Below are 18,522 nucleotides of genomic sequence, written 5' to 3'. Positions count from 1 at the left end.
TCTTCAGCCAATTCCTAACCCAACACGAATCTGAGAAGTGCTAATGGTTCTCAATACTTACAACAATGGAAGTCAAATCTTCACTCTCAAAGCGGCCAATTGCCAGTTCCATTGATTTGTACATGGCTGCTGAAATTCGCTGAGTGATCAGCCGGTTCAGATCAATTGACCGACCAAGAAGCTAAAGCAAAAGGAATTCCCAACAGCTGTATCAAACACATATGTCTGTATAAATTCCATATAAACATACACATTTCCCCAATCCCCACATCTGTACAGAGTATAACCTTGTTTATCTGAATGTTGTACAAAATAAATATGTATCAGATGTGTTCTGTAAATATTATATGGGGCAAATGCATCATAAACATATAATGCTAACAGGGTAACATTTAAACAAATTCTTAACTTCTGGTTTCATTTCAGCAGCCAAATTTAGAGGGGGGGAGTCTTTTTACTGTTGTTGTCATTAAATAACTGGGAACCAGTTTTGCCAGTGTACTGCAAATCTCACAGAGATTTACCACCAGATCCTGATCTATCTTCTGCCCATCCAGCATAAAGGGTCTGCTCAACTGCAAATAGATATATTTTCATTGTTATAGCAACCAGTTAGAATGTATGCTTGTTCATAAAATATATGCATTAGAAAAAGTTAAGAAACCATTAGAAACTTGAGTTAAATCTGTGATTTAATATTGAACCTTGGACAGTTAAGATCATCCAGCTATTGTTGTTTATAAATTATAAGCTTGTGTCTTATACACTATATTTCAGACAGTGTAAGGTGGGCCATTAAGTGAAGGAGACATAGCAGAAGCATCTACATACTAGGACTGAAGAAAAGGAAATTTTAAAAAGGAGCAGAGAGTAGAAGAACTGCACAGAGGGTGTCACTAACCTGGACATGTCTCTGCTTTAGCAGTGTCTCATACCGGTTAGATGTTAGCAAGGGAATTGTTGCTCCCTGGTTCTTGCACTCTGATCTTAATCGTTTATCCAGAAGCAGACTATTGAAATGGGAGCACATTAAATAACACACAGTGACACAAGCTATATTTTAAAATCACAACGTGAATAGTTTAAAATGGTTTAATGGTTGTAGTTACCTTCCTGCCATAACCTTGTAGTAGCCAAATATCTGGTCTGCCAACTTGTAGACAAACTGGTCAAAGCACAAGTTGACCTGAAGAAAGAAATGTATGAATTGTCCAGTTAAATATATTATCTTTACTCTCCTGGTTTTCCATTTGGAAACCTACTTCTAAAGTAGGCCACAAAAACATACCATTCCTGGAAGTTTGGCCTATCCTTGCGGGCACTGGACCACAGGAAATCTTGTTCCATGACCTGAACATTAGGAATGTCTGTAGTCTTAGTTCTGAGATTGCTTGTTCATTGCATGCAAATGATCAAGTTATGAACATGTATGTGTGGACTAGCATTAAGTTTCATTAATAGTCCACTATCTCAGGTTCTCGTCACCGCTACTACTTCACCCTTATCTAAGAAAATCACCCAAAAGTTCTGCTGCTCAACACATTTTCAACCCACAGGACAAATTCAACTCTCTTACCTCTGCCTCAATTTCATCATAGAGAAATTGCTTCTTGAATTTGGTAAGTGCATAATGAGCACTGTCATTATAAAGGTCCAAAGAATACAGGACATATCTAAACATGGGAAGAAAAAATGTTTTCAGATACGCATGAAAAATATCTGTTAATCTCTTGATATACCAACCCATCACCTTAGAATGAAACATTTAATTCTTTAATTTGTCACAGGCTGATAAAAAGAATGTAAAAATGGCCATCATCAAAAGTAAATTTTGCCATCCAGAATTTCTGATTAGTATACAGAAAATCATGCAAAACTGGTGATAAGTGATATCCTAGAGTTCCTCCCACTCATCAGGGTCCCATTCCAATTATCACTACAGCAAACGGGAACGTGTACTCCAACATTATATACAGCATATTATACAAACCAGAAAGCCACATAAATGTGTGTGGCACAGAGGCTTAACTGGATGGACCTAGAATGTATCAGCAGGCCCCATTTACACTTTTTCTGTCTGTTGATGGTATAAACGTCATGCTCTCTTCCAAAGACCACAACCGGAGCTCTTGCAGCCCCCTGAAACAAACCTGAGTTCTAAGGTGGTGATGGGAAATGGAAAGGGGCACTGACAAATGGAAAAGAGGGAAATGCGGTGGTAAAACTGAAGTTGTACCTATCCTTAGTCCAGCAGTAAAATGGCTGAGAGAAGCTCTGAAAGATCTCCAAGCAAAGGGGGCTGAATTGTACCTGAAAAGACATCCCTGATGGAAAGCACCCAGGCAGAGCTCAGCATCAGGAAAAAGGTTTGCCTGCTCCAATATGAAGACTCCCCAAGCTGGAAAAAAGGGGGTTGGGCAAAAAGGAGGGAAAGCAGCAAACTACAAGGGCTCGTCTCTCTTCCCTCCATCTCTTACTTTAAAAGGAATCTCCCATTCCACTCCAGCAGACCACCCCATTAGGACCCTAATCTTACTTTCATGAGTATTTTCTGCATCTACTACTAAACAAGAAGTGAAAGAGCCACATCAGTCTTACTCCATCATCGATGCTTCCTTGGTCTCCAAAATGTGGTCAGTCAGAATCCAAGGCATAGACATCTCAATGGGGAATTGGATTCTTCTGCCCATTGTCAATTCCAAAAAGAACTCCCTGAACCATAGCTGGGACAGGTCACAGCACTGCTGCAGGGTTTCTTATCGGAGAAGAAATTATACTGAATTAATTTTCTTATAAAAAGGAGCAAAACGTTAACACACATCCCACACAGAAGAACTACTATTCTAATGGTGAAATGTTACATAAATAAATGGAAGGTGAGAGAGGGTCACTAGAGTGGCACATAAAAAGGAAGCAGAAGCCAATATTCAAACAGACAGCCAAGGGAGTTACTCCAAGCTACTACTAATAAAAACGCTCACATACAAACACAAATGGTTGCATTACTGAAAACACTGCCAGAAGTGTCAGCAGTTTAGTAGTGCACAGGCATTCACACGCGCACACACCCAACTGCTCTCCCAGCTTGTGCCAAATGCTCTGAAGGTTTCAGCTCTTTCAGCTCTTGGGATGGCAGGGGAGGAGGAGGAGGTGGGAATGTCCTGCAGCAACCATCATTATTCTATTCATCCAATTTGGTGCAGGGATTGACTCATTCCATAAGGTATGCTTTGATCAGAAGGGCACTACATGAGAATACAAATTTTGTGGAGAGGCAGAGTAGGGAGAATAGTTACAGCAAGTTTATTGCTTGGAAGACACCATCGGAGATGCCAAGGATTCCTTCTTGCCCTGTCACAGCAGAAGTGTTTTCAACAGCCTAGAGCAGTGGTTCCCAAACCTTTTATTAAGAGGCTCAACAAAAGCATTGTGCCAGCCTCTAAGGATCCTCCCTTTTCAGCCTTGCCAATGATATATAAACAGGATTTTGAAGTATATAATCCAGAGAGCATAAATGATATGACCGGCCAGGAGAAGGGTGGGATCTACAGCCTTGTATACACTGCAGCCTTTATCAAGGCTGGGTGCAGAGTGATTCATCATGACCCATCTGTTGTGCAGATACAGGAAATCTGGCTTTGTTGTAGTATTTACTGCAGTTGGCAGAGATGAGTACAGATTGTCTAGGCCCAGCCAAATACTGCTGATGGCACAGGACACTGGATCTGAATCCACTGTTTGGGAATCACTGTATTAGGTAACCAAAACAAGGACATGAAAGCTAATGAAAAACAGTACTGTGTGTGAAGATCACTAAAACATTAACTAATTCTCCCTCCCATTCAAAACAAAGGGTTCCAGTAATAACATGAGTTGGAAAGACAACACAATGCAGTATGACTAGACTAGAGACATGTCAGTAGGTGAATCGACTAGAACAACATGCTTCCGATTACAGCCAATAGTAGAGAGAATGGCAACCAAAGAAGAGAAAATTGTTTGTCCAAAGCAAGTATTTGGTTTCTTTCTTTAGAGGAAGGGGGGAAACCCAACTTAGCAGGCATTTTTGCCATTTTAACAGGATCAATAATAGGGTCTCTTATTGCACTGAAATCTTACAAAGGAAGAAAGAAAAGTCATGCCAAATGAACAAACATATGAAGCATCTAACCATTTTATTCCAGTTTTATTTGTAATGTTCCAACAGGTCAGGAACCTAAGAGCCCTGCTGGATCAGACCACATAGCGCAGCATCCTGTCTTCCCACAGCAGCCAGCTATATGCCAAGCTGCTATGTTGCGGTCAACATTTTAAATCAAGTAAGCCACACAAAATCGGAAACATTTTCCCAGGTCATGTTAGAGGTGTTAGGACATGCTAAAGCTGGAGACTGATCATCTGTGTATCTTACCACTGAAATTTATCAAGTGAGTGTAGAAGAAAGACTCGCGGTGGAATTTTTCTATGTCCAATATGGTGGGCCCCTCAAGGCTACTTCTCAAGGTTTTCTTGGAACCACTTTTGTCAGCAATGAGGGACTCTAACATGGTTCTCACCATGTAAAGCTGCGTTATTAAACAGAACATTCATGACAGGGGGAAAAACACACATGGCACATTAGTTGAGCATCACTGAAACGCACTGCCAAAAGAAAAGACTGCTCCACTTCAAATTGAAACCTGATAAGGAAGTTCAAAAGTCATTAACCTGAGGGAGAAAGAAAGGAAGAAAAAGTACCACAATTTGCAGTGGAACAGTTCACGTCACCACATTATTTCAAAATAATAAGTAATGCCTTACCACCAAAGTTTAAAAGAGTGGGATAGATGTAGGACTGCCTCAGAAACTTGTTTATCACATGCAATAACTTTTCCGTTCCCAGAGATTTGAGCTGCTTCAACAGCTCAGCAGAGTTTAAGGACTCTGTCATAGTGCGAACCATGTAGAGCTAAAAACCAACAGAGAAGGAAGAGGCAAAGGGGGAGAAGAAAGACTCCATTAATACAAAACACACGGGTAAATAAAGAAAAGGAGAAAACACAAAACCAGAGAAAATGTATATTAGTTTGTTAAGACAGGAATAGCAAGAGAGAGAAGAATGAAGAAGACCTCTGATCTACTACTAAGACAGACAGGTTTATTCTTTTGGCCTACTCATTTTGTTAAGGCTCCAAATATTGCCCATAAAAGAATGTCATTTTGGACTCTTGTATTACTACAGATCATAGAAGAAACAGATTTAGATTTCTTCATGAAGCCCCTCTTGGCAAAATTCAATAGTTTGCTTTCCCAATCACAAAGATGTCTAGTTCTAACACAACATTCATTATATTACCTAGAAGTGGCTAAAGGTGCTGTAACACTAACACACAAACTACACAGTGATATGGTTTCAAGATTACTATGTTTGGAAGGTTCTTATCCCCCCGAAACGAATAGACGGTTAAATCCAGAAGAGGCAAAGGCCTGAAGAAGGGAATAAATAAGCTTGAAACAGACAGTGAAAGAACTAGGGAGCTTCAGGTGCACCAAATGATATACAAGCAAGCAATAGGGGTTTTGCCACTGAATAACAGAACCTCCACTCATCCCACACTAATTCTGAAAGGTTCTGCCTTTTCAAAGGTGTTTTGCTGTATGGCATAGACAGCTGCAATTCAAGAAGCACAACTGGACATATGGCTCTAGTCATACCATTTACCCTCCAGATGGTATAACTTTCAAATCCAAGTCGTAACGTTTCCATTTAACTTTTAATTAATTTAAAAATATCTAACAAGTCGTTATTGTAACAATTATTATAATTATTCAAAGGTTGTCCTAATACTGGAATTATTTCTTCAGGGGGAGAGTTATCAAGAAAATAATGTTAATTAACTAACAAATCAAGTTAACAACGGTAATTCTGTTTCATTTATACTTAGTTCACCTCATTCCTGCATGCAGTAGATTTTTGAGGTGTTGTTCAATAAACACAAATGCTTGAGATCTACCCTTAAAATGGTAGAGACGGAGATAAATCCCACTCAGTTCAAAAAGTAGACTGACATTATTCTAGCTGTATGGAACAAAAGGTGTATTAGGTTCTCTCAAGAAAAAAGAAAATATATCAGAAAAGAACATAACAAGAACCACCACCAAACGAAAAAGATACAATTCATACTGAAAGATATATACATTTCTGCAGAAATGTAAACATGAATGAATGGATAGAAACACAAACAGCTAAAACTTTGTAAGAAACAATTTAATCATAAAAGCATTCCCACAGAAGTCGAAAGCAGTGGAATAAAAGCTTGGGGCGGGGAAGGGGTAATCATTGTAAAAAATTGAAGCGACAGTACCCCTGCATGAGATTTTTACTAATCCAGATTTACACATGATCTGTATAACTAATCTTTTCAAAGGGGTTCATTCTGCAGTAATTCCTGTATTGGTCAGTGACACACATGCCAGAATTAATAGAGAAAGAGTTACCTGGGTACTGGAGGGGCCCACTGCTCGCCTTGGGACTTTGACGTCAAAGCCACTTTTGGGATCTTTCTCTCCCCTCAACGCAGGGTCATTAAATGGCTCGTGCCCTCCTTCCCAGTCGCACACAGTCTTTCTGATGGCCTGGAGAACACTAGCCATGATCCAAGAGGGTGTGTGAGCATGCCCTCTTCCTTAAGAACCACAAATATCCACATGCTTTCTAAAGGCACTACAAAACTGCTAGGCTGTCATACTGGGAATGCACTTAATTTTCAACCCGTGGATTAGCTAATGCAAGGTTTTCAGACATTCATGGATCCTTAACCTAGAAGCCTCTAATTTTAAGTAATTGGGAATCAGCCATTTCTTTTAGATGTACTACCACAAATTCACGCATAGGTAAAGCCCCCTTCACAATACTATATGCACTGAATGAGCCATGAGACTGCACTGTGGCTTGCCGTTCCTCAGCCTTGCTCCTGATATTCATATGTCAAGCATGGACTTGTGCAGCAGGGAAGCCTACTTGCACAGACCTCCATACACCTAAGCTTCCTCAGACAAGCTGGAACCTTGCACTATTAGGACTCCAGATGGCACACAGGTCTACACACACAGGTTTTCCTGTGCGCGTCCATGTTCAACACGCAGATACTGGGGGGCAGGGAGCCACACAGTCAGGGCCAGAGGCTCAGTGCTGCCACCTCTTCAATATGTGGACCCCCTTTACATGTATAATGTGTGAAGCAGGCTTGCAATTACAGTTTTGTTAATAATCCACATGGCCAACGGTGATGCTTGCTCTTAACACAGGAACAAAACACTAAACTAATCTTCAAGGTAATCCTGTCATTACTTTCCCTCAAGAAACCTAGGGCATTATAGTTCTGTGAGGAAATGAATTCCCAATATCCTCACTAAGAATGCAGCCTACAAAAAGAGCCCTGGTGAGGTGACCACCATCCTCTTTCTCTTCTCTTGCCTAAGTTCTGGCAGATGCCAGGCAGCAGCAATAGCTCTCTTCCCAGTTGTGGGATGAACAGGATGTGCATGAGCTTGCAGTTTCTGCCTGGCAGTTACGAAACTCCTGCTTTGACCTGCTGCGGCAGCTTTGGCAATTTTGCACAACCATAGAGTATCCGGGATCCCAGTTGTTTTGTGTTTGCCAAGTCTGCTGGGCTGGTGCTCAGGAAAGGAGGTGATTGCATCAGTGGAGCAGGGTTGGTAGATCACATCCAAAAACTACCATTCCCAAGTTTCCTTTGGAAGAAGCCGTGACAGTCGAGTTGCATTATTACAGATACTCATTGCAAAAGTGTCCCTGTGTTCTCTTTAACAAATACTGACTGGGTTCGGACAATCAGTGGAGGAAAAGAAGCCACCTGTTGTGGGGTGGTTTGGAAGCCAGGCCTGCCATGCACCTTGCCGGGTTCATATGACACGGCAACTTGTGCCGCGGCAAGGGTAATTAGGGAAATGGCAGGTGAGCGAGTGGCACGCATGGGCAGGGAAAAGAAGCCACGGTGACGTCTTTTCCCCACTGATCATCTGAACCAGGCCACTGTGTGTTTGAAAGAAAAACCAAATGGCATGAGAAAGTGTCAAACACCACCTTTGGATGACATTCTTCTTCTTCTTGATAGCCTGTCTTAATGGTTCTCTAAGTGTAATTTGGGCAAAGTCCTGGAGAGCAGCGTAAATGGTATGACGAATGGCATGATTGAAGACACTTTCCATCCTGCCCATCAATACTTGCAATCCTTTAATCATTGCAATAACCTGCATAGGAAAAAAGATATTTTTGCAAAATAAAACACAAAGCATAAGAGAACCAAACTGTGGGCAGAGGCAGAGTGGGGAGAGACCCTGATTTTCTGCAGAAGGCATCTTTTGCCTCTTACCTCAACAAGAGCAAACTTCTCTTCACTGGTATAGTTGTATCGTGTTGCTCTTTCATACTCCTCTGCATTGTCTGGGCAATCTTTGTTAGAGTATTTGTCAGTCGGATGGACTAGCTTCCATGAATACTGCAGAAGGAATACATTCAAACTGAGAAACCATAGTAAGACTTGCTATATGCCACAAAGTTTGGATGGAAGCTTATGGACTCTTATACCTCTGGGCTAGCAACTGAGGGTGATTTCATTACACTAGGAGTAGGCAAGATGGTGACCATGAGCACCAGTGTGCCCCCAAACACCTTCCTCGGCGCCCACCAAGAATACCTGCCCCTCCCACTTTTTTTAATTAACAACTTTTCTTACCTGCAGTTGGGATCGCTTCAAAACAGAGTGAGGGTCTGCAGCCGCTGTCTTCTAAATTTCCGATGAATGCCCCTAGGCCACATGTGGAGCTCAGAGACATTCTTAGGAAATGAAGAAGATGTGCAGATGCAGACCAATGCTTTTCACTGCAGTGCATCCACCCACTGAGAAAAAGAAGGGAAAAGAGACTCAAAGGGATTCTTGTCACCTTTGTCTAGTAAGCTTGTGGGGCGGACGGGGGGAGGCTAAAGAGAGCAGCAGGGCAAGGGAGAAGAGAGTTGGGGCTCAGACCCCACCACTGCCTTGTATTCAGTGTTTTGGGTAGGTCAATTGTCCTTTGCAATTAACCATGCTTCCCATGGCATCCATTTTGTCGTGGTGCCCATGACAGTCCCTCAAATTGCCAAATGTACCCATAGCCCAAGAAGGTTGCCTACTCCAGCATTACACCAATAATGAAATTGCTAATCCTAGAATAAGAAGATTAAACACTGCAAACTAGCAAAAAGGAAATTGAAATCTCTGCATGGAAAGAAGCAGGTGCAGCTAACATGGATGTAGATGCATATATGCACTGCTATGCTTATCCAGGTCCTACAGAACTCTCTGGATGTATCTTTTAAGGAGTATGTGGATCCCTATCCTCATCCACAGCAACTAGTTGCAAGTGACTATATTTGGATTTCGACCTGTATCTAAGAATGAAATGTTTAGAATCACTATACAAGCACTATATGGCATATCAAGATCAAACACAGCACAGCAACACTAGGTTGCACCCAATGTTAGTCTAACTTTAGTCCCATTCGTTTCAATGGGTCTACCCTAACTTGGACTAAGACTGGATACAACCCATAATGTTCAAAGTGCTACATACCTAACATTTTAGCCAGAGGTAATTAAAGTAGCTCTCTCAATTACTTGTCAGTGTAATTTATTATAGTTTAAGCATCAGAGCTATAATATTTCTCAAAGCAAATGCTAAAACCAGTGCACTAACTATTATTGTGGACTATGCCATGTGAAGTTACACTGGATCAGTAAGTTACAAAACTGTTACCCCATCTCCCAACAGAGACAAGGTGTGAAGTCCTTCAAAAAGTCTTTTCTCTCCAGCTCTAGTCCTACTTCCAAGAAAAGTCCATAATTCATGGGAATTATATAATTTTATCAATTATATAATTTATAAATTATCATAAAGAGGGCCTGCTGTGAATGGGTCTTTAAGAACACTTTTCACTATACGGTTGCCACATGGAAGTTTCTAGAAATGCTTTATATGGCAGCTATTACGTGCAAAGGTCATTCACCACAAGCACTGCCCATATCACATAGAATTTGTGGCTTTGGCATAGAAATGTACATGACAAGTGGAGCATTTGCTGCAAGGAATATTTCTAATGGCTTCTACATGGTGGCCATAATGTAAGTAGTGACCATTCATCTTGCATTCTAGTATGAATATAAAGACGAAGAAGTTGGGCAATAGAAATCCATGCCAATTTGACTGCTAGAAAAATTCCTTCACAGCCTACAAATGTGAGATTTAGTCATACTCTGCACATAATAGCTTCAAGCCTACTGAGAGGAAAAAACACTTCAGATCTTCAGCACATGATCCTTACCTCATCCAAGTAAGACTGAAAATAATGTATCAGATGCTTGTTAATAATATACAATCTAAGGATTATTGTTAAAATAAAAGCTCACAAAACTTATTTCCCCAGTTTCTTGTTTAGAATTTACCACTGTCTATCCCCTCACATACCACTTCCATCACATGCGCACTCCACTGAGACAGAAGCTGAAGACCCTGAAGAGAAAGGTCAAAGAGCTTTCGATACTCGGCATCTGTTTTCTGAGCTTCTTGACGGCCTGATCCAGTCACCACCTGTAATGAAAGCATGACTGTTAAAAACTTATGTGCACAGAACTAAAATCTAGATGTTTTGGATGAGCACAACCGAACTTGCTCCGTGTGCAGAATACTTTTCAGGTTTTAAGCCTTTATAAAAAGATTAACAGTGCAATTCTATGCATGTTTAGACATCAAGTCCTAAAAATCCCAGCATTCCCCAGCCAGCCATACTTTTTCATGTCTAAACATGCATAGGATTGCAACCTCAGCATCCTAATTTCCATGTGAACACATTGGTGTGAGAGCCACTTCCCCACATTGCAGCCTCATGCTGATCCAGTAGTGCCTAGCTGGACGAATCAGCTGGGAATTATATGGTTTCTTCCCATATCAGTATCACCTTCCCACTTGGTAATGTTTGCATGGGAAGGAACCATATCATTTGCCCTGCTTGCAGGACTGCTTCATCTAAACCAGGGGTGCTGAACCTCAGGCCCATGAGCCAAATCTAGCCGGCCTGGGATTGCAATAAAGGCCTTCAGGGTTCCCCAGATGGCTATGTCCTTTCCCTTGACTGTCAATCATTGAGTGTGTCCTGGGTTTTGCACATCCCTGTCCCCACCATTCTAAATTGGTAGTAAGAGCTTCAAACTACAATATGCTGGTATTTTGATTATTTTTGGCCCTAACTCTTTCGCCTTTGGCCCTGCCCCTCTTTGAATTCAGCCTTGCCCACCATTGGAATGTGGGCCCCCCCTGAGGCCTTCACTGAAACTGAATTTGGCTCTCAGGCTGAAAGAGATTCGAAACTCCTGATTTTAAAAGAGTCCATAGCATTTATGTTGCTGTTGTTGTTGTTCAGTCGTTCAGTTGTGTACGACTCTTCGTGACCCCATGGACCATAGCACGCCAGGCCTTCCTGTCCTGCGCTCTCTCCCGGAGCGTGCTCAAGTCCATATTCAAACACTCTTTTCCAACAGCACAAGAGACGACTCTACACATGGACATCACCAGATGGTCAATATCGAAATCAGACTGATTATGTCCTTTGCAGCCAAAGATGGAGAAGCTCTATGCAGTCAGTCAAAACAAGACCTGGAGCTGACTGTGGCTCAGATCATGAGCTTCTCGTTGCAAAATTTCGGCTTAAATTGAAGAATGTAGGGAAAACCACTAAACCATTCAGGTATGACCATAGCATTATGGTAAGGTACTAACTGGGTCTTAATTTATGATGAAGAAGCATTTATACCAGTATTTCCTCCTCAAGTGAAATTAGCTGTCAAGCTGGCTCTAGTCTGGAAGCCTTGATAAGAGGGGCAGGGGTGAGAGAAAAGGAGGTTTTGTTACAGAAATATACTCTGCATGTTCGAAAGCACTTTTTTCCCACATATTTCTGGACTGAGGCTGGAAACTGAAAATATATTCAATGCTGTAATCAAATTAAACTCTGATTAATGCACATCATATTGCTTCTTCTCTTTGCAGTCTAGCTATTCACATAAATAAACAAAACTTGTGCCTAGTTAAAAAAAGGACCTATTCTGTACATAAAAATCTATATACAATTGGTTAGAAAACTGAAATAAAAATTCAGAATTCACAACTAGCATTTTACTTTGTTACTGATGCTACAGATGTTTTCCTGAAACCATACCAGTATAGGAATAACCCTAACTGCTCTATACAATAAACAGTGGCATATTTTAAGTTTAGACTTCTATTATAAAAGATTACCTGCATAAAAAGCTGCCATAACTCAAAGACTAGACACCCTGCATTTACTCACACACCTCACTATTGCTGTAACGAGCCAGTTCTGAAATAAAACGCATGTGGTCATCTCTTATCTGGATCATCTGTTCACAGATGTTGTACTGGGGACTACTGCTAGAAGAAGTGCATGTCCATCTATGATAGGAGGAAGATCAAAAAACAAAATGAAACATTAAATTACAAGAGGAAAGAAAAACTGAAGACAATTCCCCATTTTCCAACTCTTGGCTTGACAAGTCTGATGGTAGTAAGGTACAGCAACCTACTTGTACATAGACACTGGTGGTAAACAGTGGGTGGTGGTTGTGTTTTTGGTAAGGCTGAAACAAGGTATTACAAAGCTAATGCTTGTATCTACTACTCATCTCTCTTTCATAACCTCTAGGAAATAAAGTATCTGATGTGGGCTCAGTGAATGGTTTAGGAGCAATGGATGCTGTAGAGTTGTAGAAGCGAAGTGATTGCTGACCTGAAATGTAACTGGGATGGAAGACTCTTGTAAGAACAAGATGCAAATATAATAGAGAACTGGGGAAAAAACCTAGATCTGAATCATGTTGTAAATTTCTGCATTTCCCACAAATGGCAGTAAATGAGTGGGGGAGGGAAATTTGCAAAATGAAAATTTTACATCAGTAGTTTAATTACATTGGCAGGGGGACAATGGGGGTGATCACAGAAGACATGTGGCCCTTAGAATGTCTAGTTTTACCCTAAGACATTTAGATTTCCAGATCTCCCATTGGGTGAAGTCCAATTGTGACTGTCCACCAGCAGAATGGGGTCTATCGGTGGAGTGAATTTCCCTCTCTCCTTCAGCTCCTTGCACCCTGTCCTATCCTGCTCTGAAAGGTTGGGGGGCTCTCCGGAGCAGATTTGTGGGGTATGCAGGGGATCTCAGGAGAATAAGAGGACAAGGAAGTTTTGTTGCACAACAGGAGTCCACTTGTGCAACACTGGACGCCACCCATTGTTTTTAAACCCTCTTACTGTTAAGCGCTCTACTTAACAGTACTTAACAGTACTGTTAATGTAGTCTTTGAGAAGTTAAGAAAATGTAAAGCACTACGTGACCAAGCATAACTGTGGGAAGGTATGAAAGACTTTTCTATTCCTTCTTATTCCACAACAGGCAACATTTTCCAGAAACTATAATGTGCTGCATCCTAATGAAAAGAAATAAACATCATATTGTTCCCTGAAATGCAGGAAATGTACATCTGCCATGGCAGACATCAGGACTATCCCACCTTAAGAACATCCTCGATTTCAAATAATAAAACTCTCTTTTTAAAGTGAGGGAAATAAGATTTAAGGCTTCAAGCCTAAGTATACTTCCTAGAACACAAGTCTCATTAGTTCATGGAATTTACTTCCAAGTAAACTTGTACAGGATCATACCGGTTCAGACAAGAAGGCAGAATTTCTAAACAGGGTTGCTAGCACCAACTTTTGGTTATTTCAATTCTTACATTTCCACTTGAACAGGAGTGGGGAATCTAAACCCTCCAGATGTTGAACTACAACTCCCATCATACCTGAACATTGGCCATGCTGTCTGGGGCTGAAGGTAATTACAGTCTATTAATATCTGGAGGATCACAGGTTCCCCAACCCTGCATGAGGCAATGCAAGAAGTTCCCAAGGCCTGTGGCAAGATGCTTACAAAGATAATACACAAATCCTTCCAATGTACCTTGTTTTAGTGAACTATAAGAATGTAAAGATTTAGAGCAGTTCTGTTGTCCTTACAAAACCATGATAGCCTTTCTTTTCAGTCTTACCTAGATTTATTTTCCTCATAGTGCGCACTGGTCTTAACATATCTTGCCAGTTCAATCTGCATGTCACCAAACAGTGGAACTACTTGCAGCTGCTGTACTCGAGAGAAAACAAATTAAGCAATGTCTTATACACATTGCATGGATGCCCCCCAGCCCAGCTTTGTTTGGGGCTTGTCCAAACTATTATCAAACACAAAAGGCAATCACATTTTTGCTTTTGCACAAGAGACTCACAAGCCCATATTCAAATACAAGTGTATGTGCAATGAAATGGAGATGGGAGGGCTGCCATTACTCTTAAAAATATCAACGTGGAGTTATGCGCTGGTGCTAGGGAGGGGAAGTGCATAACGTTCCAAAAATAAAAGTGAAATTTTCAAGGAAACAGGATATTGTGGCAGACGTAGGGTAACCGTACTATTGTTTGCTGCCGTCCCATGCTGAAATGGTATAGCAAAGTGTGTTCTGCTTCTAAACCATTAAAATGAATAAAATTAAAACCAACAAATGTCACAGATGAAAGCAGAGGGTAATGCTACACACCACCATCATGTCACACGTGCCTCGTACATTTGAATAATTAAATGCAATCCTACTTTTATCCAAGCAGATAATCTTATTTTTAAGGTACAAAAACAGTGTGGTTTGTGCTAGAAAAATGTGACAGAACAGAACTGTCATGCCACCTCTTGCTGGCAGTACTTTCCTTTCCATGCATAGTTCTGGTCTGAACACCAGGACAAAACCAATCACAGGGGAAGTTGCCACATTGTCAGGCTCCAGCTTGAAATTAATCAGGATAGGTGGGAAAATACCTTCAGAGTATAATCAGGCCTGGGAAAGTTGTATCCTACATCATTTTATGTTGGTTACACAAGAATTTTGGCATTTTTCCCATCTCTGCACAGAATTGACACCTTAAAACCCAATGTCTTGTCCCTAAAGGTTTATTGTGGTCTCTCAGAAATTTAAGATGAATGTAAGTTATACATAATGACTCATTTTGAAGGAAGACAACCTTCTTAACCAACCTTAAAAAACTTGTCTATCTTTGTCAGATTTATCCTTTTCTTAGCATCCAATTTATAAATGTTACTGACACTGCCATCCATAAGGTACAAGCCAAACCCCATTACCTGAAAAGAAAAGAAAAGAAAACAGAAAAATATTGTTAGTGGGAAAAGTTTATTTATTTAAATCATTTTTAACCCACTCTTCAACCAAAAACAGATTCCACAGCAGCTTACAGAGATCATGATAGCATGACAACCCATGTCCCCTGGTCTTACAGTCTAAAAGACAACACAAAAGGGAAAGAGATTGGCAGAGAGGAGGAAGAAGCAAACTCATGTGTCTGTTCTTAGCTACAAAGTTTTCATAAGGGTTCTTTCTGGCAGAGGAGAGAAACAAGCTCCCTGCAGCCCTCCTTCTTTGGACACTGAATTAACCCTTAAATTAAGTGATAAGCATGAGCATTCTTTTATAAAATAAAAGTTACAAAGGTCTGCAAATGTCCCTCAGATTTTAAATAACATTCAAAATAGTTAGTTAGAAAATAATGACACAAGCTACATATTTAATCCATGATTTGTATTTTCTGTGTTTTTCTACCATTAACTGCATTAACTTGTTAACTATACTTATGTGCATGAATTACTAACATGTCTAAATCAAGACTGAGTTTTTGTTTCTTTAGGGCGCAATCCTATGCATGTTTAGACAGAAAAAGTCCTACAATTCCCAGCATTCTCCAGCCGGCATGGCCGGCTGGGGAATGCTGGAAGTTTTAGGACTTTTTTCTGTCTAAACATGCATAGGATCACACCCTTAAAGATAGAAGAAGCCAACTTCCCCCCACTGACTCAGTGCTTCAAAGTAGGGCTACCTATCAGCACCCAAAAATATTTGTATTAGCACTGGATAAGACTGTGCTGCACCAGAAACCATAAAGCTGGCACCTGGATTTTGTAAATATTCAGTAGCATTCTAAGAAGCAGTCAAATAGGTCTATAGGAAGAAGAGGCACAATATGACCTGGGATCCTTAAGAATATCCCAACCAATTTTTCCTCCTACAATATAGAGCTGTAAGCATTTGAGGGATAAATGCTCCAAATTCTTGAAGTAAGGTACTCTAATTTGAAAGCTGTTAAATTAGCTATTTTGTACAGTCTATAATTTTCTTTTTTAAGGAGACATACTGCTGAAAATTTTCTGGGCACAAATATACTGCTCTTTTCAACGTTTTAAAAATTACTACATTCATTTAGTTAAAAGCCAATGTAATGAATGGATATCAAGCAATTTGGTTCCACTAAGCATTGCAACTGGTAGATTTGCTTCTGCATCTCTTTTACCCAGTATGACAAAATGATACAAAATTGTACTAATTCCATCTTGGCCTTTTCTCCCTTCCCATCATAAAAATTACTTTCCCCCGTCCCCATTTGTGTAGAAGCACGGGGGGCGGGGGGAGAATTACGTATAAAAGGGAGGCTGCAAAAACTTCAAAAGTATACTAATTATTCTGAGATACTTGGCAATGAAGCTTTAGCATTTCAAGTGTATCTGCACTGTTCATCAGCCTGTTCCCCTGCCCCCACATAACCTTGAAGTATTTCTGGCAACATATCTTACTTTTAGGAGCATGTGCTTCTCATTAGGTGTTAGATACATTTTGTTTTCATAGTAATCTACGCATAAATTGACAATATCAGCAAGCAGCTCTTCATAGCCAGGAATCACCTCAAGTTGTTGCTGTAAAGACTAGAACAAAGACCAATTTAAAATTATATATGTCAATAAATAAAAAAATCACAACACATTTACAGTACTCATATAAAACTCAGCATATCCATACAGACATAGCTGTGTTTTATTATATTAGTATTAAGCACATAAAATGCTAAGCTCTGTACAAAAATTGTTAATGAACAATTTACATATTGCAATATTGTTTACTTAAAAACATACTTGCGTAATCTTGTTGTGATTGGCAAGAAACATGGAGAGGTTCTGGGATTCTTGGATAGACTGAGGATCGGCCATTTTACGCAAAAATTGGGCAGCCCTTTCAAGAAAATGGGAGGAAGAAAGTTAATCCTACAAGAACGACAGTATGTCCCTATCACAATGCCACTCTGGCATTTCCACTGACTCCTGCAAGGTAGGGGTGTTTCAAAGTCAGTTGTATGAATAAAGAATAGTTGCATGCTATACTTGTCACACATTGCTGAGCACCACAGAAGCCCATACATTCAGGAGCATTGGGTGGGAAGAGAGACACAAGTAGTTATTTCACACATTCCATTCTACAACAATCTCATTGTTTTCCAGGAGCAATCACCTGCAATACAGGTGGGTAAGTGGAAAGCTACTATGAGCTGTCTGCCCAGAGGACATGATTGGGATAAATGTTTCCCATTACATTTAGAATGTAATACATTTTCCTCTCCATTTGTGCAGAGGAAGGGATAACTATCCATATCCCCCAGTGAATGTACACTCATCCTTTCTGAGCTTACATAATACAGACTACATAGCCAACAAAATCCTACCCCATGAAGAAACCATGTAAATACAAATAATCTCAGCTAGGCACAACCTAATATGATTTATCCTATCTCATCCATTTCAATTAAGGCATGCTTTGTGGATTATGTGATCACTGTTGAAAATTGCTGCCCATCTGCTTAGGCTCTGCACACCTACTATGTAAGCGGCTCACTTATTAGGGGCACCTAGCACAGGCATAGAGGCTTTCCATGCAATATACTGGCTCATCACAAAGATCAGTGCTACACTACAGATAATAGAGCCGCTGCTGCCTGGAATCAGTTTTCAGTGGCAAATGATGTTTGGATCCGATCTGTAGAAACCATGCAGAATGGAAATGCGTGTAAAAGGTAAAAAAGGTGTCCCCAACCAGTTGTGTCCGACTCTAGGGTGCGGTGCTCATCCCCGTTTCTAAGCTGAAGAGCCAGCGCTGTCCAAAGACGCTTCCGTGGTCATGTGGCCGGCGTGACTGAACACCGAGGTGCACAGAACGCTGTCACCTTTCCCGCCGAAGCGGTACCTATTTATCAACTTGCAATTTCTTGCTTTCGAACTGCTAGGTTGGCAGAAGCTGGGACTGAAGACGGGAGCTCACTCCATCACGCAGCACTCGGGTCTCGAACTGCTGACCTGCCGACCTTCCAGTCTGCAGTTCAGCGTCTCAACCACTAAGCCACCGCGGCCCCTGGAAATGCGTGTGCATGCGGCAAAAAGCGGATCCCCAATCAACGTCATTTTATCCTTTCCTGCTCCTTTTCTTGGAACTAAACACACATCCCCCCTAAAAGCCCATTACTAATCCTAGCAATCCT

General features: G+C 40.8%; 1 protein-coding gene across 1 annotated transcript in view; it reads right to left on the bottom strand.

Moving 5' to 3' along the window:
- CYFIP1 (cytoplasmic FMR1 interacting protein 1) overlaps window positions 1-18,522 on the bottom strand; it is a 66,791-nt gene that overhangs the window by 28,641 nt on the left and 19,628 nt on the right. The window contains exons 7-21 of the mRNA XM_084844324.1: window positions 17,129-17,225; window positions 16,793-16,921; window positions 15,188-15,292; window positions 14,157-14,248; window positions 12,390-12,507; window positions 10,507-10,629; window positions 8,376-8,501; window positions 8,087-8,253; window positions 6,478-6,625; window positions 4,412-4,565; window positions 2,599-2,755; window positions 1,577-1,673; window positions 1,110-1,186; window positions 902-1,010; window positions 62-181 (exon numbers count right to left, since the gene is read on the bottom strand). Coding sequence (XP_084700450.1) covers window positions 62-181; window positions 902-1,010; window positions 1,110-1,186; window positions 1,577-1,673; window positions 2,599-2,755; window positions 4,412-4,565; window positions 6,478-6,625; window positions 8,087-8,253; window positions 8,376-8,501; window positions 10,507-10,629; window positions 12,390-12,507; window positions 14,157-14,248; window positions 15,188-15,292; window positions 16,793-16,921; window positions 17,129-17,225 — 1,819 coding nt within the window. The remainder of the gene's footprint in view (window positions 1-61; window positions 182-901; window positions 1,011-1,109; window positions 1,187-1,576; window positions 1,674-2,598; window positions 2,756-4,411; window positions 4,566-6,477; window positions 6,626-8,086; window positions 8,254-8,375; window positions 8,502-10,506; window positions 10,630-12,389; window positions 12,508-14,156; window positions 14,249-15,187; window positions 15,293-16,792; window positions 16,922-17,128; window positions 17,226-18,522) is intronic.

This window comes from Heloderma suspectum, chromosome 3 (genome assembly GCF_057233095.1).
Source record: "Heloderma suspectum isolate Gila_16-S chromosome 3, 16-S_ref, whole genome shotgun sequence".
Classification (NCBI taxonomy): Eukaryota; Metazoa; Chordata; class Lepidosauria; order Squamata; family Helodermatidae; genus Heloderma; species Heloderma suspectum.
This window is presented reverse-complemented; position numbering and strand designations above follow the sequence as displayed.